This window comes from Pantherophis guttatus, chromosome 5 (assembly GCF_059756535.1).
Source record: "Pantherophis guttatus breed Tessera chromosome 5, ASM5975653v1, whole genome shotgun sequence".
In the NCBI taxonomy this organism is placed as follows: domain Eukaryota; kingdom Metazoa; phylum Chordata; class Lepidosauria; order Squamata; family Colubridae; genus Pantherophis; species Pantherophis guttatus.
Genome location: NC_142067.1, coordinates 13,348,759 through 13,373,769, shown reverse-complemented (window position 1 = coordinate 13,373,769; position 25,011 = coordinate 13,348,759). Strand labels below are relative to the sequence as shown.

The 25,011-nt window shown below is 44.1% G+C and overlaps 1 protein-coding gene across 2 annotated transcripts; it reads left to right on the top strand.

Moving 5' to 3' along the window:
• The first annotated feature begins 720 nt into the window (after positions 1 to 720).
• LOC117663915 (high-affinity choline transporter 1-like) lies at positions 721 to 17,862 on the top strand. Of its 2 annotated transcripts, XM_060686211.2 has the most exons (8): positions 721 to 975; positions 1,812 to 1,925; positions 4,230 to 4,385; positions 6,628 to 6,776; positions 8,392 to 8,535; positions 10,201 to 10,354; positions 14,093 to 14,310; positions 16,371 to 17,862. In XM_060686211.2, the coding sequence occupies exons 1-8, from the start codon at positions 801 to 803 to the stop codon at positions 16,902 to 16,904; spliced, it is 1,644 nt and encodes a 547-aa protein (XP_060542194.2). In that variant the 5' UTR covers positions 721 to 800; the 3' UTR covers positions 16,905 to 17,862. The 2 variants fall into 2 exon arrangements, with proteins under 2 accessions (XP_060542194.2, XP_087750738.1); XM_087894612.1 differs by lacking the exons at positions 721 to 975; positions 1,812 to 1,925 and adding an exon at positions 1,638 to 1,736.
• The last annotated feature ends 7,149 nt before the right edge of the window (positions 17,863 to 25,011 follow it).

Sequence of the window (25,011 nt, the reverse complement as noted above, 5' to 3'; positions counted from 1 at the left end):
GAGTATAAGACGCACCTTAGTTTTTGGGGAGGAAAATAGGGGGGTGGGGAAATTCTGCCTCTGACCTTAGCCGGGTCAGCTTCAGCACATTAGTTCACTGGTTGTGAGCGCGTGCGTGCGTGCTCCTCGTTGGGGCTGATAAGCAGCTTCAGAAGGACAGCTGATTGTCGTAGGGAGCCCCATTGAGTCAAGCAGGCGAAGCATGGAAGCGGTAAGACAAGGCAACAGCTGTTCCGGGTTGCCATTTTGGGCTGCGTGCCTCATGTTTTCAGCCTCCAAATGCTCCGTTTGAGAGCCGTTCAAGGTTATGGGGATCGGCGGTGATGTGCTTTGGCGATCCCCGCAGCCTGGAACGGCTCTCAACGGAGCGTTTGGAGGCTGAAAACGCAAGCCATTGTCTGTGGCAATCTCTGCAGCCAGGAAGAGGATGCGGGGAGGCCAAAGGGTGGGGGCCGGCGGGTAGGCGGGGCTACATTTGGAGTATAAGACGCACCCAAATTTTCAGCCTCTTTTTTTTGGGGTGGGGGAAGTGCGTCTTATACTCCAAAAAATACGGTATATTGGTGGATGAATTTGGAGCAGCCAACTCAGCAGCAAAAGAATGATCCTTATCTAATATTTAAAGACTCGAGAGATTGTTTTGTCTAGGGAGGACACAACTGTCTTTATCACAAGGTCACAGTTCTACTTCCTGGTTTGTACAAGGCTAGGGAGCATTCTGTAAGACTCTTCTGAACGGCTAGCATCGCTTGCTTGCTCCCCGGATCCATTTTCGGTCCATTCTTGAGATTTTATGAAAAATGGCATTGAATATCAGTGGCTTAGTAGCTCTCCTTTTATTCTATGCCCTGACTTTAGCTATTGGAATATGGGCTTCTCAGAAAACCAGACAGAAGGAACATCAGAAGCCCAGTGAAGTAGCCATGGTGGGACGCAGGAACATGAATTTTTGCATTGGGTTGTTCACGGCAACTGGTAAGTACGAAGGCTTCAGAATGATAAATAGCATCCTTTACTCTAATTCTTACTTTGGACTGGGGTGATATGATAGAGTGTTGCTAGATATAAGGGGCTGAAACAAAGAAGAGTAGAGTAGAGTAGAGTAGAGTAGAGTAGAGTAGAGTAGAGTAGAGTAGAGTAGAGTAGAGTAGAGTAGAGTAGAGTAGAATAGAATAATTTTATTAGCTAAGTGTGATTGGACACACAAGGAATTTGTCTTCGGTGCATATGCTCTCAGTGTACATAAAAAGAAGGGGTCATTATTCCCTGAAGCACTTGAAGGCAGGACAAGAAGCAGTGGATGGTAACCAATCAGGGAGAAAACCTGAAAAATAAGGAGTAATTTCCTGACGGTGAGAATAACTAACTAGAGGAACAGCTTGCTTTTAGAAGCTGTGGGTGCTCCAACACTGGAAGTTTTTAAGAAGAGATTGGACAACCATTTGTCTGAAATGATATAGGCTTTCCTGCTTGAGCAGGGGGTTGGACTAGAAGACCTCTGAGGTCCCTTCCAACTCTGTTATTCTGTTATTCTCTTACAGTGAATGCAGGACTGGTGTGCCAACAGGAAATGATCTACAGCAGCTTTAGTCAAAATCTGGGGATTGGGACCAACATGCTTTTAATCATGAGTGATCTGATCCTCCCCAGCTGACTAAGAACATCCCAACTTAATAACTGCAGTGATTCACTTAACAACTTACCTCACTCAGCAACAAAACTTTGGGACTTTGGTTGTAAGTCAAGGACTGCCTGTAATTATCCCTGTATCTTTTATTAACTTCATTTTCCCTTTCCTCGGTTTCTTTCAGCAACATGGGTTGGAGGAGCTTATATCAATGGCACGGCTGAAATTGTCTACCACCCTTCAAAAGGACTGGTGTGGGTTCAAGCTCCGGTTGGCTTTGCTTTGTCTCTCCTTGTTGGTAATGATTTTACCGTAAAAGATTCTTAAACTAAGGGGTGGGGTGGGGGACAAATGAAGAGACACTGGAATCAAAATCACGTGAGGTACTAATAAGGTAAAGGTTCCCCTCGCAGATATGTGCTAGTTGTTCCCGACTCTAGGGGGCGGTGCTCATCTCTGTTTCAAAGCCAAAGAGCCAGTGCTGTCCAAAGACGTCCGGCATGACTAAAAGCCAAAGGCGCACGGAACGCTGTTACCTTCCCACCAAAAGTGGTCCCTATTTTTCTACTTGCATTTTTTAACCTGCTTTCAAACTGCTAGGTTGGCAGAAGCTGGGACAAGTAACGGGAGCTCACCCCATTACACGGCACTAGGGATTCGAACTGCTGAACTGCCGACCGTTCAATTGACAAGCCCAATGTTTTAGCCACTGAGCCACTATGAGGTATCCCTATGAGGTACTAATATCACTCTATAAAGACTTAGTAAGACCACACCTAGAATTCTGCATCCAGAACCATCCACCACACTGTAAAAAAACAAAAGATGTAGAGACACTAGAACGAGTGCAGAGAAGAGCATCCAAGATGATTAAGGGACTGGAGGCTAAAACATATGAAGAACGGTAACAGGAACTGGGCATGGCTAGTCTAGTGAAGAGAAGGATCAGGGGAGACATGATAGCAGTCTTCCAATATTTGAGGGGCTGCCAGAGAGAGGAAGTGGTCAAGCTATTTTCCAAAGCACCTGAAGGCCAGACAAGAAATAATGGATGGAAGCTGATCAAGGAGAGATTCAACCTAGAAATAAGGATAAATTTTCTGATAGTGAGAACAATCAACCAATGGAACAGCTTTGTCTTCAGAAGTTGTGGGAGCTTTATCACTGGAAGCTTTCAAGAAGAGACTGGACTGCCATCTGTCAGAAATGATGTAGAGGCTCCTGCTTGGGTGAAGGGTTAGACTAAATGACCTACATGGTACCTTCCACTTCTGTTGTTCTGTTCTGTTGAAAGTACTTAAATATCTCTCCATGTTTAATTTTACCTCAAGTTATCTACTCCAGTTTGTGCATTTGTCAATGATCAGAAGCAAAATTTCATTCGGTTGGAAAGTACACGAGCGGCTTCCATCCTTAGCTCAGAATGATAGAATATCTCAATAAAGGAGAATATTTGTATCTCAGAGTTGAAATGAGGAGTCTTCGGTGCTCTTTGAGCTTGGTTGTTTTCTTGTGGACATTTTATTACCCGAACTAGGGAACATCATCAGTGCTAGTACAGAATGGGGTTTGTTGTCAATTTACTGTATATTCTAGTGACCTACCCTGCCAATGTGGGGGAATTCTTTGGTTGGGCTGTTTACTATTAGCTTGTTTGGCAGTTCCTTGATTAATTGATTGACTCTTTTGTTAATAAATAAGACTTCTTATGGAATAAGAGGGAACCTGGGGTACACTCAACCTGTCAAATCGGATGAGATGAACAGAAATACTTGGGGAGTGATGACCCAGCAGGAAATCTGATCTTGTCCCTTGCAAGATAATAATCACCATCTTGTACTGCAAAAAAAGGGGTGCAGCGGCCTAATGCTTAAGATACTCAGCTGTCAATCAGAAGGCTGGCAGTTTGAGACCCAAGTACATGCAATGGGGTGAGCTCCCATCCTTGCCCCAGCTCTTGCCAACCTATTAGTTTGAAAACATGCAAATGCAAGTAGATAAATAGGTACCACTTTAGTGGGAAGGTAACAGTGTTCCGTGCGCCTCGGTGTATAGTCATGCTGATCACATGACCACGGAAATGTCTTGGGACAATGCTGGGTCCCTCAGCTAGGAAACGGAGATGATTACTGCCCTCTAGAGTTGGATACAACTGGATAGAGCAGGGGTCTGCAACCTTAAACACTCAAAGAACCATTTGGACCCGTTTCCCACAGAAAAGAAAACACTGGGAGGCACAAAACCCTTTCCGTGCCTAACTATTTCTTGAGCGGCCACAACACTAACATATATAGTTGAATTAAACATTCAGTTTTCTTCTGAAACTGTTCTTTTTTTGGATTTATCAATGGTTGGCCTAACGGGGGTTAAAAAGCTCAATAAATCGTGTGCTGGCGGGTGTAGCACATTGGCGGTTGTGATGCAAATTTTGAGTGACAGGGAGTTGCAGCAGAGGGGTGAAAGAGCCACATGCAGCTCCAGAGCCGCAGGTGCTGACCCCTGGGATAGAGGAAACATTTACCTTTACCTGAACTATGAAGCATTATGATTCCTTTCATTTCATTAAGATAACTGATTGTAATCAACTTTTTTTTTAAAACAGGAGGGTTCTTCTTTGTCAAGCCAATGAGAATGAGAAATTACGTGACTCTGATGGATCCAATCCAAGAGATGTATGGGAATGCGATGGGCTGTCTACTTTTTATTCCTCCATTGATTGCGGACATATTCTGGTTTGCTGCTGTTCTTGCTTCTTTAGGTAATATTTGTGTCTTTCACCTGTCTTGGCAGAAACTAAATTTAGCCACCTGGAAACCAAGGGAAGACAGCTGAGATTAGCTTTCCATGCTATGAATGATTTATTGATTAGTAAAGGCATGTTCAGAATAACTACTTTAACTGTCATCCTCTTTTAACTACCCCATAATCCCTTGCAGGGCGGAGTCTGGGCAATTGAATGGACCTAGCAGAGTGTTTTAATGGCCAGATGCCCTTCCTGTCACCAATCCTGAGTTTTGTTCAGTTGATATATTCTCAGTGTGCCCAGAGAGAGAAATATCTGCTTCTACCTAGGATCGAACTCACAGCCTCCTGATTGTGAGGCGAGAGCTCCACCTCTAGGCCTCCACACCACTCCAATAACTACTTTAACTGTGAACTGAGGATATTTGTAGCTCCAATCTCCATCTGCTTCACATTTCTGAAGTCTGGTATATAAACAGGAGATGAGGAGATGATGAAAGGATTTCCTTTAAATAATTTAGAAACACCACAGAAATCTGTAATTCAAATTTAGAGGGGAAGTGAAAGCACTTTTACATATACAGAAAGTAGAATATCAGAAGTTTTAAAAGTACTTTATTTCCAATACTAATATTTTAGAGGAATATTTAGTTACACTGAAATTCCTCCCTGCAGTCTTGAGTGAAAGAATAGTTTTGAATAGCATACTTGCCGTTTTGTATAAAGTATGAATATGCATTCGAATATTTCATCTAAATTCGCTCATTATGACAACCGTTTTAGGAACGGAGATCATAGAACCGTGATGGCGAACCGAAGGCCATCTTGTGGGCACATGAGCATTGCCTTAGCTCAGCTCCAGCTCGCAGGCATGTGCCAGCCAGCTGATTTTAGGGCCTTCCGAGCTCACCGGAAGTCAGGCAACAGGCCGTTTCCAGCCTCCGGAGGGCCTCTGAGGAGGTGGGGAAGGCGGTTTTCACCCTCCCCAGGCTCCAAGAAAGTCTCTGGAGCCTGGGGAGGGCAAAAAACGGGCCTACTGGGCCCACCATAACATCACGTGCCAAAAGCGGGGGGAGCTTGGGGGGGTCATGCATGCATGCATGCATGGGGGAGTCACGTACACACGTGCAAGGGGCAGGCCGCATTAAATTATGGGTGTGGGCATGCGCGTGCGACCCCCCCCGCACTCCCCCCCCCACTTTTGGCACATGACGGCAAAAAGGTTAGCCATCCCTGTCATAGAATATGATGTCCATTTAACCTATGAAAATAGAATTGATGTGTGACTCTCTGACACCAGAGATTCATAATTCATAGATAAAACCTGGTCCCCTCCTAATGGGTCAGCTTCACCTTCCAGAATTTCAGTGGAATGGCCAAAGAGTGATAATCCTAGGAATAGAATTTTTATAACAATGACTATGCTTTTGTTACAAATGGAAGTTATTTTGTATATCGTATAAAGGTAGTCCTCGATTTACAACAGTTCATTTAGTGATTGTTCAAAGTTATGACAGCACTGCAAAAAGTGACTTACATGACCATTTTTCATAGTTATGACTGTTGCAGCATCCTCAAGGTCATCTGATCAAAATTTGGCAGCTTGGCAACTGGCATGTATTTATGACTGTTGCATTACCTCGGGGTCATGTGATCAACTTTTGCAACCTTCTGACAAGTCAAGTCAATGGGGAAGCCAGATTCAATTAACAACCATGTTACTAACTGAATTGCAGTGATTTACTTAACAATTGCAGCAAGGTTTGTAAAATGGGGGGGGGGATTCACTTAATAACTGTCTCACTTAGCTACAGAAATTTTGGGTTCAATTCAGTGGTGGGTTTCAAAATTTTTTACTACTGGTTCTGTAGGTGTGGCTAGGTGGGCATGGCATGGCTTGGTGGGCGTGGCTTGGTAGACCTGGCAGGGGAAGGATACTGTAAAATCTCCATTCCCACCCCACTCTGGGGGAAGGTTACTGCAAAATCCCCATTTCCTCCCGATCAGCTGGGACTTGGGAGGCAGAGAATAGATGGGGGCAGGGCCAGTCAGAATTTTTACTACCAGTTCTCCAAACCATTCAAAATTTTCACTACCAGTTCTCCAGAACTGGTCAGAAGCTGCTGAAACCAACCTCTGGTTCAATTGTGGTTTGTAAGTCAAGGACTACCTGTAAATTAATATATTTGGGTAAGTGAAATAGCATTGCACAAAATGTATTACTGCATTTAAGTAGTAATTACTGCATCTTTTCCTAGGAGCAACCATGAAGGTTATTTTGGACATCCAGGGTTATGTTGCCATCATTCTTTCTGCATGTACGGTGATATTGTATACTTTGCTAGGAGGTTTGTATTCAGTGGCCTATACAGATGTGATACAATTGATCTTTATATCCCTCAGTCTGGTAAGTTCCTATCTTGTTATATTACCCCACACTTGAACTATTGGGACTGACTGAAAATCCAGAAAGAAATACCAGCATACTTTCATTGATTATAACAGGATTTGTCAATCCTGACAACTTTAAAATGCAATATATGGACTTCAACTCCCAGAATTCCCCAGCTAGCATGCTGGCTGGGGGATTCTGGAAGTCACATAGCTTACAGTTGCCATGGTTGAGGAGCGCCGATCTATGATATCCCAATAGATTACAAACTTGAGGGAATGCTATTCAAGGAATTGGGAGATAATCTGAACCAATAAAGAAGAATATTTATAGCTCGAGGTTGAAATGAGGTGTCTTTAGTACTCTCTGAGCTTGTTTTTTTTCTTTCTTTCTTGCAGATGTTTCATTACCCAAACTATGCTCCCTGATGATGTTACCAAGTTTGGATAATGAAGCATCAGTAAGAAAACAGCTCAGAAATCAAGGATAATCTGAATCAGTAGTGGGATTCAAATAATTTAACAACTGGTTCTCTACCCTAATGATAAAATGGGTGGGCGTGGCCATGGTGGGCGTGGCCAGGGGTGTGACAGGCAGCACTCGGCCTCCTGCACACACCCCTTGTGCCTCCCTGCAGCCTTCTGGGAGTGAAAACAGGCTGGGGGGGTGCTGCACCCCTTGCACCCTGTTTTGGGCCTAGTAGGCCTCCCTGCAGCCTCCTGGGAGTCAAAATGGGGTGAATGGGGACTCCTGGAAGGGGCGGGGTGGGAAGGGGCCAGCCAGCAATTTAACTACCGGTTCGCCCAAATTGGCCCAAACCGGCTGAATCCCACCACTGATCTGAACATTCAATAGCGTGAACCAGGGGTGAAATGTAAAATTTGTTACTACCGGTTCTGTGGGCGTGGCTTGGTGGGAGGAGGGTAATGTGACTGGGTGGGCATGGCCAACTTTTTTTTTTTTACTTTTAAAAGTATTTTTTCTACAATCTCTTTGGCCAAAGAGGTTGCAGAGAAAAAAAAATGCTTTTAAAAGCCTCTGATGATCAGGCAACTCAACTGGGATCATCAGAGGCTTTTAAAAGCATTTTTTTCTGCAACCTCTTTGGCCGAAGAGGTTGTAGAAAAAATGCTTTTAAAAGTAAAAAAAAAGCCTCTGATGATTGCGCGGCTCAGCTAGGCATGGCAGGGGGGGGGGGCTGCAAAGATTTTTGCTACCGGTTTACCGAACCACCCGCTTCCATCGCTACCGGATCGGGTGATCTGGTCTGAACCGGGAGCATTTCATCCCTGGCCTGAACCCCATAGAATACAATAGAGCACTATACATTGAAAAAGGGACACTGCATGAATAAAATAGTGAAGTAGCCATGTACTTCAAGTAGCTCAACTCAGAGTTGAGACAGGATCTGATTTAAGTGGGAGGGCCAAGTACAAAGAAGTAGGTGGAGTCATAACACAGAAGTGGGTGGGACTAAGACACGAAAGCAGCAAGTGATGTCGTTTCAATTCATTTACATTTTTAAAATTAATTCAGTATCGTGATTGTAGAAGCACACGGCATATTTTGATGACCAGAAATCCTTCAGAAAACATGTTAATTCTAATGTTTCTGTTTTTTTTGCCACCAGTGGATTTGTATCCCTTTCGCCATCATGAACCCTGCTACAGAAAACATTTTTTATACAGCTACCCACAATATATCCCAAGCCCCTTGGACAGGAACAATAGAACCAGAGTTTTATGGAAGATGGTTTGATGATTTCTTATATTTGGTAAGATCTATTCTTGGAGAGGATGGGAAATTGGGGGCTTGGTGCACTTACTGTATCCAACGACAATAATAAAAATAATGGTTCTTCTAAATTAAGGGCAAGATATGTTCTTCTCACCACAAAGAACATGATTGATTGATTGATAGAAAAGATACGTGGGGTATGTTGCTGATATGATATATTCATTCCACAAGAAGTGATTAAAACTAAATAGCAGTGTAATATAGGCAGCATGCCTTAGGTCCAGGTGGCACGCGGAGCCATATCGGTGGGCACACGAGCGTTGCCCTAGCACAGCTCTGGTGCAGATGCATGCGCCAGCCAGCTGATTTTCGGGCCTTCCAGGCCCACCAGAAATCGGTAAACAGGCTATTTCCGGCCTCCAGAAGTCCTTCAGGGGGTGGGGAAGCCCGTTTTTCATCCTCCCCAGGCTCCAAGAAAGCCTCTGGAGCCTGGGAAGGGCGGAAAATGGGCCTACCAGGCCCACTGTGCCATCGCGTGCCAAAAGTGGGGGTCGCGTGGGGGGGAGATCGTGCGTGCATGCGCGGGGGTGTGTGGCACATTGAATTATGGTTGTGGGCCCGCTCGTGCGTGACCCCCCCCGTGCTCCCCCTGCTTTTGGCACACGACGGCAAAAAGGTTCGCCATAACTGCCCTAGGTAGTGTTGTAGCCCCCTAGCGGCCAGTGGAGCTGGCAGCAGATTCAGGCAGTGAGGAGATTGGGGAGGAACATGGGTCAGTGCTGGAGTTGGCTCTTATGAGGGCGCTGCGTTGGAGGCAGAGAGGGGACCAGGGCCGTATGCCAGTTATCAGCCACCTTCAGAGTCAGACATCAGTGAGGCAGACGACCAGCTGAAACCTGTTCCCAGTGTGCGCATGCACGGAGTTGCCAGATGAAGGGAACAGCTAAAGAACAAGGGTCGACTTGGGAGTAAGGCCACAGGTAGACGATGAATGGCCCCTCCCAGAGGGAATAAAAGAGGAGCAAAAGGGGAATGGAATTTGCAGGACACAATTAGTTCACTTAATTGGTTAATGGCTCCTTGCCAAGTTTTGAAAATACCCGCCTGACAGCTCTCCAAGCCAGATAAGTCTGTGACTGTAAACTTTCCCTTGAAAGACTTTGCTGGATATGAATGAGAGGAATTCACAGTAACTTAATAAAAAGGGGTTTTTCTCGGGACAAGGAGTCTGCTCCATGCTCTTGGGAAGCCTAGGTCAGAACAGGTAGTTGCAAAATGGAAAGGGAGATACACATGAACCCATTCTCTTCTAGGTGGCTGGAAAACTGCTTTTCCACAGGACATTAAGAAAAATACACTTCTACATTAAAGATGAAATGCAATTAATAATGTCAGGTCTGACATAATGTGCATCAGGCTGGGGTGATAACCTAAGGTGACAGATGTTGGAAGGCCATTTCTTTGGTTTAAGGAAGGCAAATGGAGACCAGAAATTCTAGAATGATCCAGAGAGAAAGCTATGGAGATGCTCCATGAGTTGTCCATCATGCCTTATGTTAAATTATGTCCCCAGAGTCATTCCCATTCTTAGGTTAAAGGCAACCTGGTTTAAACTTAAATTTTGACTTTTTGGCTAAGATCAAGCCAACAGTCCTATCTTGTTTTTATTTCAGTTCAGTTCAAGATTCTCCTTTCCTTCCAGGTGCTTGGGGCCATCCCATGGCAAACCTATTTCCAGCGAGTTCTCGCAGTTTCCTCCCACAAAGAAGCCAGATTAATTTCCTATTTTTCTGGACTGGGCTGCTTCATCATGGCTATCCCTTCTGTATTGATAGGAGCAGTTGCTGCCTCCACAGGTAACCATGGCTGAACAAGAACTGGAAAGCCAGAGCCACAATTTGGGTGGTTCAGTCCAGGGGTGGGTTCTAAATTTTTTTACTACCGGTTCTGTGGGCGTGGCTTGTTTTGTGGGTGTGGCTTGGAGGTCATGTGATGAGGTGGGCGTGGCTAGCTGGTCAGAGTCATTTCTGGAAGGTCCTCGCACTTATGACCAGTCATCGCACTTACGACCCGACTCATTTGTTTGCTTTTAACACTGATCAACTGTAGGACGGCCCTTTGAAGCCCCTCAGCAAGAGTTTAAACAGTTTTTTTCCCTCTAGTCATCCGCTGGGACTCAGGAGGCAGCAATAGATTGGGGGTGGGACCAAATAAAAGGTAAGAATAACGTGGGTGGGGAGGGTGGGAGGGCGGGGGGGGGGAGAACCGGTTCGGTGACGTCATATCGTCACCGCTACCGGCTCGGCCGAACCGGACCAAACTGGGAGGAACCCACCACTGGTTCAGCCTTAGTAATGTTGTTGCCATACTATGGGAGGGTCATTCCTCTATGTCGGTGTTTCTCGACCTCAGCAATTTTAAGATGTGTGAACTTCAACTCCCAGAATTTTCCAGAATTCTTCCCCTATTCTTGGAGTTGAAATCTTTACATCTTAAAGTTGCTGAGATTAAGAAACACTGTTTTGAATAAATGTTGAATAAACTCTTATAAACTACACTATCTACCGGTAGTGTAGATTGCAGGGGCGGCCATCCACCTGCCCAGGCTCTATGCCGTTTTGAGGTTGGGTGCATGCACGGAAGATATGTGCATAAGCAAAGCGCATGCACGGAAGGCCAAGCCCATGAGTGGAAGGTGCGCGCACGGGGGGCGAACCAGTAGCAACAAAATGTGAAACCCACTGCTTGAGCCCTGGTATAAAAATAATTATTAATACAAAACAGTATTACATACAGTATAAAGGAATATAAAGCTGACTTTGAGGAAGCTAAAAATACTTTTATTACTTGGCATTAGGTTTTTTTTTCTTTGTATTTTTAAATCTCAATTTAAAAAAACAGGATCAAGAACATAGAATCTCAGAGAGAACTAGCCTACTCATTACTCCTCTGGTCAACTCAGAACATTTTTTTATTTTTTTTAAAAAATTAATCTTGCTTTGCCATTGCTTTCACTAATGAAAAAAGTGGGAAATAAATTACACACATCTCACATGTGCAAATCCCACATTTCAAAAAGGTTTCCAGCTTCTTTGATGCAGCTTTGTTTGATATGGTGCACGAGTAGTAATATCTCACGCGAAAATGCTGGTGTGTCATCAAGGGTGGGCTTCAAACATTTTAGCAAGGGGTTCTCTGCCTGGTTGCTGGGTGGGCGTGGCCATGGTGGGTGTGGCCTAGTCGGCCTCCTGCACCATGGTGGATGGGGCGTTTTTGCCCTCCCTGGGCTCCAGAGCTTTCCTCAAGCCTCTGGGAGGGAGAAAACGACCTCCCCAGGCTCCGGAGGCCCTCTGGAGGCCAGAAACAAACTTCCGGTTGTCAGGGTGGCAATTAATCCCATTCTGCTTTTGGGTAATTGCACCTTGATTAGAGAATGGATCGTGATCTTTCCTTGAAGTATACTTTAAGAAAATAAACCCGAAGATATGTTTTCTAAGAAAAACTCATTTATTTGTTATAAAGAAAATAAAACATCTTACTAGCTAATTAGTTACATCTTGGCAAAGCTTTCCGGGCCACCTCTCCTGGCCGGAGAACAAAGGAAGTTAGAAGAAAGTGAAAGAATGTGGACATGCGCAGTTAGTTTAGAGATAAGAACTTGGCAAGCTACGGTAAGTCTGAAAGTTCAAAAATAAGAGCTCATCTGGTAAATACAAAACGCAGTGACACCGGTAGGCCCATTTTTCACCCTCCCCAAGCCTCCACGCGGACCCTGCACTTACCTGCATCCAAAACAGGCCGCATGGGGACTCCTGGGAGGGGTGGGGTGGGATGGGCGAGGCAGCCAGGAGTGGGATTTGGGGGTCTCCAAACTGCACAGAATCTTAACTAGAGGTTCTCCCAAAACCCTGTGAATCCCCAGCAGCCCACCTCTGTGTGTAATCAAATTTTAGCATTCTTGAAAGAATCTACATGCTCAAAGGTACAATTTCATGTTATCTGGTGATCCTGTGAACTGCCTATCATTTTGTAAAAATAATTTTGGGAAGATGCTTAAGCCACCATGAATGTGGTCTTAGATAGCTGCCCAGAAACCTGCTCAATGTGTATGTAATATTTCACAAAATATATTTAAAGCAGCATATAAGAAATATATTAAATATTAAAACTACTATACCTCAATCAATAAAAGAAGACCATAAATAGAATCACTTGCATCAAAATAGAACTTCAAAGGTCACCTCGCCCAGCTGAACCCATAAAGAAGCTAAACTTTTCATTCAAATATTAAGGATGAAGTATGAATAAACATATATTTAAACAACTGTAACCTTGACCCTAATTCAACATTTCTCTAGTCAGATTAAATTTAATCCGCAATTCCCAAAATCAAAAATTGATTTTTTTTCTCCTTCTCTTGTAAGAAATCTAACAATGTCTTTAAGTCAAAAGAAATTTATTCCTGTCACTGTCTTGTCTCTTAGCAAAGTAGTCAATTTTTGCCGTCTCTTAGCAAAGCAGTCAATTTTTGCCATTCATTTCAAAGTCCATACTTCCATTGTGAATACCGTATATACCAGGGGTCTCCAACCTTGGCAACTTTAAGACTTGTGGACTTCAGCAAAGCTGGCTGAGGAATTCTGGGAACTGAAGTCCACAAGTCTTAAAGTTGCCAAGGTTGGAGACCCCTGGTATATACTACAGGTAGTCCTCAATTTACAACCAGAGTGGAGCTCAACATTTCTGTTGGTAAGGAAGATAACTGTTAAGTGAGTTTTGTGCCCCATTTTACAACCTTTTTTTGTCACAATTTGTAAGTGAACCACTGCAGTTGTTAAGTGAATCATGCAGACTTTGCTTGTTGGAAGCCAGCTAGGAAGATTAGAAATGGGTGGGCAATCACCCAGGGACAGTCCAACTGTCATAAATAGGTGCCAGTTGTCAAATGCCTGACTTTTAATCAGTTGTTAAGTGAATGCAGCTTCCCCATTGTCTTTGCTTGTCAGATGGCTGCAAAAAGTGATCACCTGATCCCAGGACACTGAAACCAGGGGTGCTATTCAGCAGGTTCTGACAGGTTCTGAAGAACCGGTAGCGGAAATTTAGAGTAGTTCAGAGAACCGGCAAATACCACCTCTGGCTGCCCCCAGAGTGGGGTGGGAATGGAGATTTTGCAATATCCTTCCCCTGGGATTGGGGAGGGAATGGGGATTTTGCAGTATCCTTCCTCTGGAGTGGGGTGGGAATGGAGATTTTGCAGTATCCTTCCCCTGCCACGCCCACCAAGCCACGCCCACCAAGCCACACCAAGCCCACCAAGCCACGCCCACAGAACCGGTAGTAAAAAAATTTGAATTCCACCCCTGATGACAGGGGTGTCAAACTCCTGGCCCGCAGGCCGGATGCGTCATGCGTCGGTTTAGCAAAGGGGGAAAAGTCACAATACTTCATGCGATGCTGCCGTAACGACACGAGTTTGACACCCCTGGCATATAACAACCTTAGAGCCGATGTCACGTATAAAAACAAAGCCCACCGCTGATGGAATTCCGAAGCAACCTTTGAAAATGACACTTCTGTGTTTCCTTTTTGAGACTGGAACCAGACCGACTATGGCCTCCCCACCCCGTATGAACGAAACGAGTCCGCTCTCATACTTCCGTTAGTCCTTCAGCATCTCTGCCCGATGTACATCTCCGTCGGTGGTTTGGGTGCCATCGCAGCCGCTGTGATGTCCTCTGGAGATTCTGCTCTGCTCTCCGCCAGTTCCATGTTTGCTCATAACATCTACAGGAAAATATTCCGGAGAAAGGTAAGGGGTGGATTGTTAACATTTGTCTACCACAAATGATACAGGAACATTATTATAGCAATAGCAATCGCACTTAGACTTATATACCGTTTCGCAGGGCTTTTACAGCCCTCTCTAAGCGGTTTACAGAGTCAGCCTCTTGCCCCCAATAATCTGGGTCCTCATTTTACCGACCTCGGAAGGATGGAAGGCGGAGTCAACCTTGAGCCTGGTGAGATTCAAACTGCCAAATTGCAGGCAGGCGGCAGTCAGCAGAAGTAGCCTGCAGTACTGCACTCTAACCACTGCGCCACCGCAGCACTATAAGTAGTTCTCGACTTACAATCATTCATTTAGTGACTGTTCCAAGTCACAATGACACTGAAGAAAGTAATTTATGACCGTTTTTCACGTACGGCCGTTGCACCATCTCCATGGTTCTGTTATATCAAAATTCGGATGCTTGGCAACTGACTCATATTTATGACGTGTTGCAGTATCCCAGGGTCATATGATCACCTTTGGCAATCTTCTAACAAGCAAACTCAATGGGGAAACCAGATTAATTTTACAAGTGTGTTACTGATTTAACGACTGCAGTGATTCACTTAACAATGGTGGCAAGAAAAGTCATAAAATGGGACAAAACTCACTTTACCACTGACTGGGTTAACAACAGAAATTTTGGGCTCAGTTGTGATTGTAAGTTGAGGATTACATGTAGAGCAGTGTAAGAGAAATTCCTTTTTCAAAAAAAGTATCTCCTAATATTTAAAGGTTCCTCACTAGTCATATAACTTTTGTGTCTGAGAGGAAAGAATTTAAAATGGTCATAAATGTTGCATGTCGTCCCTAATCTCATAAAAAAGAACTGCTCTACATTTTTTTCAATTCTTTTTTCATTCATAAAAATGTGCACTAATTACAAACCTTATGTGTATAGGTAGACCTTGACTTCTGACCAAAATTGACCCCAAATTCCTGTTGCTAAGCGCGCCAGTTGTTAAATGGGAAACCACTACTGAACTTTTTGCTCGAAACAGAAAAAAAATGAATTCCTGACTTTCTGTTTGGCTGATTAGACTAGTTTGTAATGGAAATGGCCAGTAATTCCTAAGTATGTAATATAAAAGTTAAAGCTGTAAAACGTAACATATTTTGTATTTTATTGCAATGAAAATAGTTGGAAGTCAATGCCTCCTTTACTCTATACTTCTTTCCCTTTCTTATCCTTTCTCGTGTCCTTATTATCTTTACTTTCATTTGCATTTACACTTCTACAATTTCAATCAATTTTTTTTAAAAAATGGTCATTAATTGGAAGCATGGCAGATATGTTAAACTCCCAACCTGCAAAATGGCAGTGCAAAATACCACATTCAAAACCCTGCCATGTACGAAGGGGGAGAGGCTTCAATCACAATACCACAACTACCTTCACACAGGCTTTGATCCTCTCCTCTGGGCACCCATGACTAGCATGTTCATTACACAGAGGGGCAACGAGTCTAGTCATGCAGTTTGAAACTAATTCAAAATAAAGAGCAAGACCATGTATCTAGAAGCCTCAACTTTCCTTCCAATTCCTTTCTTCTACTTTTCACAATTTCCTAGCGCAGTGATGGCTAACCTTTTTGCCGTCGTGTGCCAAAAGTAGGGGGAGCGCGGGGGGGGGGGTTGTGCGCGCACATGCCCACTCCCATAATTCAATGCACCTCACTGCCCCGCACATGCCCGTGCAACCCCCCCCCGCACTCCCACACTTTTGGCACGCGATGGCACGGTGGGCCCAGTAGGCCCGGTTTTTTTGCCCTCCCCAGGCACCAGAGGCTTTCTTGGAGCCTGTGGAGGGCGAAAATGGCCTCCCCTCCCCCCCGGAGGCTCTCTGGAGGCTGGAAATGGCCCATTTCCTGACTGTTTTCATGAATGAAATAATAATTTTCTAAAAGTGTAGAGAATCTCATTCCTTTTTATGAGATTAGGGCCAACACGCAACATTCTGCCTGTTAATGAATTTGCACCTATTTTAATTTGAAGGGAATTCCCCCCCCCTTTCCTTCCTTCTCTTTGATTTCCTACAGGCAACAGAGAAAGAGGTCCTATGGGCAATGAGAGTCTCCATGGTGGTGTTTGGGATAATTTCAGCAGTTCTGGCTTTCTATTCCCATTCGATTTATGACCTCTGGTTCTTGAGTGGAGAGCTAGTATACACCCTCCTCTTCCCCCAGTTGTGCTGTGCTCTGTTTCTTCCCAGCACCAACACCTACGGCTCCGGGGTTGGGTTCTTCCTTGGCTTTCTTCTACGGCTATTGGCAGGAGAACCATCCTTGAAGATCTCCCCTGTGATCTGTTACCCGGGATGCTCGGTGGTAGAAGGTGTCTCTGTCCAGCTCTTTCCATTCAAGATGGTCACCATGCTGATCACGCTACTTACCATCTTCTCCACTTCCCATCTGGCCAGCTTTATGTTCAAGAGCGGAATCCTTCCTGCTGAATGGGACGTCTGCCAAGTTATTGTGGATGACGCCGTGCCCGTTCCCTTCTCCTGGGGAGAAAGGCAGATGGATGTGCGAAAAGATCCAGAATTGAGAGCAAGCAGAGGAAAGCGGTTATGAAAGATATTTGACGGTATCATTCTTCCGTTACCACCGATTGTTGGGAAGCTCCTTTGAGCGGTAGGAAGAAAATATCCATCTGGTTCAGTTCCAAGCTGGAAACATGGAGGCTGATTGGAAAGATGGTTTATTGATGAAGCAGAACCACCTGTGATTCTGGGCAGCTGACAAAATGGAGTTGAGAGTGTGGGGGAATTATATCTTCTTTGGGCTTTGTATTTGAACTTCCTGTTCCTGTGCAAGAACATGCCCTTTAATATTCTTTTGGCTAGTGTCAGATTCCTATGGGGTCATGTAGGGGTCATAGCTGGCTCTATAGGCAAAAGAGGAAATGCAAATCCTAGGTGCTTGTCTGAGCTAAGTTTGGTTGAAGTTTGGACTGCTCTGAAAGGGTGTTGGGCAATTCTATTGTGGCTTAATGGCTTTTGCCCTGTGTTGGATCTTGAGTGAGGGCTAATCCTGTCTTGAATGATTACCAAATCTACATTTCTAAAAGCTGGCTCTTCAGTGTCTGCTGGAGCTATTAAGAGAGGCTGAGTTTCCTGCCTCAAAATAAGAAAAATGTTTCTCCATTTTTCATTAGGGAAATATAATATTCTGTCTTTTTAATATTCCTCAAAATATTTCATTCTTCCAGGAGAGTGGTAGGTGCTAACTTTCTACAGAGCAATGAAAAAAAGTTGGCAGATAGGTCAGAATTCAAAATCACAGCAGTGTCTTTACATTATAGCAGCTGAAACACTTTTGCAAGTACCTCTGATTGTATAGCTGAGCTCTTTATACACCAAGAACATTAATTTAGATGTGGTTATGGAAGTGCTGCTTGCTGTTTTTTTTTTTTTGTTGTTGTTGAATATTTATTTTACTTAATATTTCAATTCTGAGGCTACCTGACTCCATAGTGATTCTGGCAGTGATTGTCTTACAATTAAAAATTTAAAAGAAATGCATGAGGAAACCACAGAGAATGTTACTCTCCTTTGATCCTTGCAGGGAAATCATACAGAAATAGCAACACTGATTACATAGCACATTTAACAACCCATTCTATGGTCTTTGTTGTTATAGTCCAGAGTCCAGACCCTACTTTATACTTCCCAACAATTAGAAACTATATATTGAGCAGCAAAGATCTTCGTATCAACCCAGTCATCAAAACCATCCTTACATTTTTAATAAATCCATTGAAAAAGTACAACTTGCCATAAAAATGTTGCCATGTATAGTGTGCTAGATTTCCAGGTTGCTCCATTCCATTAGGATTTTGTGTTACACTTGTATAACTATAACAGCGTTCCATAACCGTAGCAGCTTGAGGATATGTTGACTTCAATTCCCAGAACTCCCCAGCCACATGTCTGGCTGGGGAATTCTGGGAATTGAAGTCCACACATCTTCAAGTTGCCAAGGAACGTTATTAAAAATGTAAGGATGGTTTTGATGACTGGGTTGATACGAAGATCTTTGCTGCGAGTCCCCGGGTTTTATGTCCTCTCTGGCTTTGAACTTCCTGGCCCCCGAAATAGTATCCTGATTGGTTGTCAGACTCCCAGGGGGTGAGGGTCTTAGCTAGCCTTGCTGGCTGATGTAATCTTCCCAGGTGCCATGTGGTGAGTTTCTGTTGCTAGATGGGTCCTATTGTGTTGCAGATGATGGTCCATTGACAAAGATTGAGTTTCTGCCTCTGGCCCATTGGCAAAGGGTGGGGGCAGGAAGATGGGAGCTGCTTCGTCTTTAAAACATGCTTCTCCATTTCTCATCCAGGGAAACATAATATTCTGCCTTTTTAATATTTCCCAAAATATTTCATTCCTCTAGGAAAGGGGTGGGTGCTAACTTCCTACACTTTCTCATATTGTTTCGGATCTGCCCATATCACTGAAGTACAAGTAGCATTGTAGGAAGTTAGCACCCACCCCTCTCCTAGAAGAATGAAATATTCTAGGAAATATTAAAAAGGCAGAATATTATATTTCCCTGGATGAGAAATGGAGAAACATTTTTTTTTTAAGCAGGAAGCAGACTCACTCTTAATAGCCCCCACTCTCCTCAATAGCCCACAGCAGATGTCAGCGCTTAAGAGATAAAGAGATAGCTAGGTCTATTCATAAGCAAATACCAACACCCAAGATCGAACAAAGGTAGGATTAGCCCTCTACCCATCTAGCAAAGAAGTCACCACATGGCACCTGGGGAGATTACATCACTCAGCAAGATTCAACCAAGCTTGGGACTCAAAAGACAACCTACAAAGTTACTCCTGCATGGCCCCATGTGAGTCTGACAACCAATCAGAATACAATCTCAAATTCAAAGCCCAACAGCGGGTATACATCTTTCTCTCTCTCTCTCTCTCTCACCCATGTGCTTTTTTGCCCAGGATCTCACAACCATATGGTCCTGTCCACCATTAAACAATCTTTTCAAGCAGCCTCCATATTTCCAGTGTCTTTCTCCCCACTTGGAACTGAACCCAGATGGACATGTCTTCCAACGCCGTTTTGTCAATGTACATTTCTCCTTCCTTCAAGAGCATACATTTTTATGATGCAACCTTCAGCATTTTCTCAAGGTTTCAAATCTGCCATGCCCCCCCCCAAATGTTCAAATGGGATATTCTGCTTTCATTGTCATTCCAGATAGAAAATTTAACAACAACCACTCACCCCCCTCAATTTCCAATGTAACTTTCTGGATGCATCCTTTTTTTTCTTACAACTGGTAGAGAATATCCATCCATATCCTTACAATAATGAGAAGCACATTGTTCTGCTATGCTGTTCTTCAAAATAACATACCAACTTGGAGTCTTTACTTTAATGCTTATAAGCCTCACAGCTGACATCAGGGAGACCACGCATTTTATATGTCTGTTCTGAGCAACCCATCAAAGTAACCTGTACATAAAAATGTTACGTTTCAGCAGCCTACATTTTGTGGTTCAACATGGATATATGTGTCTAAGAATGATCTTCTACAAGAATCTTCTGACAAAGCACAATATGAAAAAAAAAATCCTTCTGCCAACTATGTGAAAGGCAGACAGTTTAAAGTAAGGTAAAGGTTCCCCTCGCACATATGTGCTAGTCGTTCCTGACTCTAGGGGCCGGTGCTCATCTCCGTTTCAAAGCCGAAGAGCCAGCGCTGTCCGAAGACGTCTCTGTGGTCATGTGGCTGGCATGACTAAACACCAAAGGTGCACGGAACTCTGTTACCTTCCCACCAAAGGTGGTCCCTATTTTTCTACTTTTCATTTTTAACGTGCTTTCGAACTGCTACGTTGGTAGAAGCTGGGACAAGTAACGGGAGCTCACCCCATTACGCGGCACTAGGGATTTGAATCGCTGAACTGCCAACCTTTCTATTGACAAGCTCAGCATCTTAGCCACTGAGCCACTGCGTCCCTTTTAGACAGTTTACTGTTAGTCTAATAAAATAGTCTCAAACAGTAAACTGCAGACAGTTTACTGTTAGTCTAGTAAAATAGTCTGAAAGCCAGATATTGTGTTAATAAGAAGATGGAAACTGCCATCTTTGGGTAAATTTCTAATACGCCATGTGGCAGATAAGAGCTTTTTGGCTCCTGTTAGTCTGATGCTCTTTTCTAAGTATATTCTTAATTCTATTATTAATGATTTCGGATCCCCAGAGAAATTTTAAAACCTCACAGGATACAAAGGTGGGAGGAAAACTGAGCTGCTGATACCTAAAGAGGGGAGATATAGAAGAATTGGAAATACAGTTCCTATTTTTGTTTAATTCTGTGTAACCAAACTAAAATAATAATATAACACAGGAAATATGAAAAAATATAAAAAATATGTATACTGGATTAAAGCACACATTCTTTCACAATTAATAAAAGACTCTTACTGTCAATATTCCTACGGCAGGAACTTTAATAAAATCAATTATAAATTAATAAAAGACTCTTAGTGTCAATATTCCTACGGCAGGAACTTTGAGGCATATCATTTTTAGAAAATATCCAGGATGATACTTCTTTCATAGAATTATAAACTTATATTTGATAGCGATACCTTTTTGGTAAGATTTTAAATTTTATTAGGAGCTGTGGTAGTGCAGTGGCTAGAATGCAGTATTGCATGCTGACTCTACCCACAGTCAGGAGTTCGATCCTGACCGGCTCAAAATTGACATCCTTCTGAAGTTGGCAAAATGAGGACCCAGATTGTTAGGGACAATATGCTGACATTATGAATCACACAGAGAGTGCTGCAAAGGACTATATAACTCTATTGCTATTCAGAGGCTTCAAAGAGTGAGAGTTATCCCTTACTTTTCCCATCCTTACAGTTAACTTCTCCCTTTGATTTAACATTACCTAACTTCAGACACATTATGTGAGGACCTACCTCTCTAGAGAAGGTTGTAATCCTGAAAAAGGTGGAAGGAAGAAGAAGAAGATAACCAGCAGAAAGATGGGATGGACTGAGCTACAGTGGGGATGAGTGTACCATTAGAAGACCTCAAAAACCAGGGCAGGGACAGATCATCATGGAATAAATCTTTTTAAGCGGTTGCTAAGCGTCAACAATGATTTGATGACACACAATCAAGGTGCTTTTATCCCCAGCAGAAACCTAGAGTGGAACTCCTCATTTCCAATGTGTCCAAATCTCCCTCATGGAGATGTAGATTAACACTGTAGCACCTGGGGCTGCTCTGTCTTATGGAAAAATGGATATGAGAGCTGGCAGCTCCTTTGCATTCATAATAGCAATAGCACTTAGACTTATATACCGCTTCACAGGGCTTTTACAGCCCTCTCTAAGTGGTTTACAGAGTCGGCCTATTGCCCCCAACAATCTGGGTCCTCCTTTTACCCACCTCGGAAGGATGGAAGGCAGAGTCAACCTTGAGCCTGGTGAGATTTGAACTGCTGAACTGCAGCTAGCTGTCAGCTGAAGTAGTTTGCAGTACTGCATTCTAACCACTGCGCCACCTTTTACAAACAGACCTTGAGGTACAACCCTAATTGAGACTGACAGAGATAATAGTAGGCCATGACAGTCATAATACAGGGCACCACGTGACAGGATTCGCTTTTACAACTATTTTGCAGTAGTCCAGGGGTGTCAAACTCAACCGGCCCATAGGGAGCTTAGATCCGGTCCACCGTGCTGGCCTGGAAATAGCAAAGGACCGGCCTGCGTTGCCTCTGCTAGCGAAAACAGGCCGTGGGGTGGGTTTCAGTAGGTTCTGATCAGTTCTGGAGAACCGGTAGCGGAAATTTTGAGTAGTTCGGAGAACCAGTAGTAAAAATTCTGACCGGCCCTGCCCCCATCTATTCTCTGCCTCCCAAGTCCCAGCTGATCGGGAGGAAATGGGGATTTTGTAGTAACCTTCCCCTGGATTGGGGAGGGAATGGAGATTCTGCAATATCCTTCCCCTGCCATGCCTACCAAGTCACACCCACCAAGCCATGCCATGCCCACCAAACCACACCCACAGAACCGGTAGTAAAAACTTTTGAAACCCACCACTGGCGGGCACCCCCCCCTCCCACCTTGCCCCGTTTTGGCCAGCAGGGTGCTGTAGGAGGCCAGCCTTCCTGTCTCCCTACCCCTGGCTCACAGAGGACAACTACAATGCTTGGAGGACAACTCCAGCCCTCCAAGAAACCCAGTTTGACACCCCTGCAGTAGTCGATAAGTGAATATGGCAGTTGTAAAGCACCACAGTCATTAAGCAAACCCATTGTTCGCTCTGGGCTTGGTTTTTTTTTTTTTTTTTGCCAGAAACCAGAATAATTCCACTTTCTGGCAAAGCCATCACAAATCACAGTCACGTGAGCCTGAGGTGCTGCAAACAGCCATAAACTCAGGCCAGTTGTTGAGCATGGGGTCATGTGACCAATGTTGGAACTTCAAAACTGGGTCTTAAAGTCTTTTCGGGAGAATCTCTATCATGTCTTTGAACCAGTGGTGGGTTCCAACCAGCGTTACTACCGTTTTTCTTCGTGCACACGCTCCGCGCAAGCGCGTTAGCTATCTGCCCAGCTGAGGTGCGGCAATCCACTCTGCCGCACCTATCAGCTGGGCTAAAAAAGAAGAACTAAAGGTAGGAATAACGCAGGGGTGGGCAGGAGGGCCAAGCTCCCAGACAAAGAGAACCAGTTCGGTGACATCACATCATCACTGCTACCGACTCGGCCGAACCGGGCTGAACCGGGAGGAACCCACCACTGCTTTGAACGATCATTAAGCTACGCTAACCGATGTTCTCTGGCTGTTTTTCTGTTCTTGCTCTTGTTGATGCCAGTGAGTAGTTCACGTCAGTCCCTTCAAAGCTCTCCAGCATTTTATTACAGCTTGTTTTCCTGCCAGGAACAGACGTCCTATTAAGATTTTATCGTACAACTGCAGAGATTGCCCATGAAAGGTTTTCAATAAAGCAAATAAATGCATTTGTGTGAATTCTGATCCAGTAGCGTTCCTATTTCGGCAAACGCTGTTTCTCAGGGTACTCTTATTTTTCTACAAATCTATCACACATCAGCGGTGAAATCCAATTTTTTTTTTACTACCGGTTCTGTGGGCGTGGCTTGGTGGGCGTGGCAAGGGAAGGATACTGCAAAATCTCCATTCCCACCCCACTCTAGGGGAAGGATACTGCAAAATCTCCATCCCCACCCTACTCCAGGGGAAGGAGACTGCAAAATCCCCATTCTCTCCCCACTCCTGAGGGAAGGCTATTGCAAAATCCCCATTCTCACCCCTCTCCTGGAGGAAGGCTATTGCAAAATCCCCATTCCCTCCCCACTCCTGGGGGAAGGATACTACAAATTCTCCATTCCCACCCCACTCTGGGGCCACCCCACTGTGAAGAGGTTGTAGAAAGATGCTCAGCTGGGCATGGGTGGGGAGCAGGAATTTTTGCTACCGGTTCTCCAAACCACCCGCTTCCATCGCTACCGGATTGGGCAATCCGGTCCGAACCGGGAGCATTTCACCCCGGCCAAATTGGTCTTCTTTATTAGAGGTATTTAGAGAGAAGTTGCACAACCATCTGATGAATACGCTGCAGTAGTGAACCCCTGCATTGCATGGGGGGGCGTTACACTAGATGGCCTCAAGAGTTCCTTCCAACTGTTTCAAAAAAGTCTTTCACCAATCTGGCTGGCTAAAGTATAACTGAGCATGTGGTGCACTACCAAACGGTGTGCTTAATTTATGATTTGCAATATTGTGCTATCAAGGCAACTGCATTATTCATAAACTGGCTACACACTCATCAAACATTATAGGTGGGAGCTGTTCCTCCTGAGTAGCTGCTTACCCAGTGCCATTGATAATAATTTGAAAATTACTAGATGGCATCCAAGCTCAATATGGAGCAATCTAAGTAATTATTATCCTAGCCAATACTTATTTATTATATGGAAAAATAAGTTGTAGCCCAATCGGGTTGGAAATGTGAGAGAAGATTGGGCGAGAGAAGATTTAGCAAATCCTCAAGTTTTAGAATAGAATAACAGAGTTGGAAGGGACCTTGGAGGTCTTCTAGTCCAACCCCCTGCTTAGGCAGGAAACCCTACACCACTTCAGACAAATGGTTATCCAACCTCTTCTTAAAAACTTCCAGTGTTGGAGCATTCACAACTTCTGGAGGCAGGTTGTTCCACTGATTAATTGTTCTAACTGTCAGGAAATTTCTCCTTAGTTCTAAGTTGCTTCTCTCCTTGACTAGTTTCCATTCATTGCTTCTTGTCCTGCCTTCGGGTGCTTTGGAGAATAGCTTGACCCTTTGTTCTTTGTGGCAGCCTCTGAGATATTGGAAGACTGCTATCATGTCTCCCCTAGTCCTTCTTTTCATTAAACTAGACATACCCAGTTCCTGCAACCGTTCTTCATATGTTTTATCCTCCAGTCCCCTAATCATCTTTGTTGCTCTTCTCTGCACTCTTTCTAGAGTCTCCACATCTTTTTTACATCGTGGTGACCAAAACTGGATGCAGTATTCCAAGTGTGGCCTTACCAAAGGCATTAAAATGTGGCATTAACATTTCACCTGATCTTGATTCTATCCCTGTTTATGCAGCCTGGAAATAACAGTATTAAAGGATGGGGTCCTGAGCACCAAA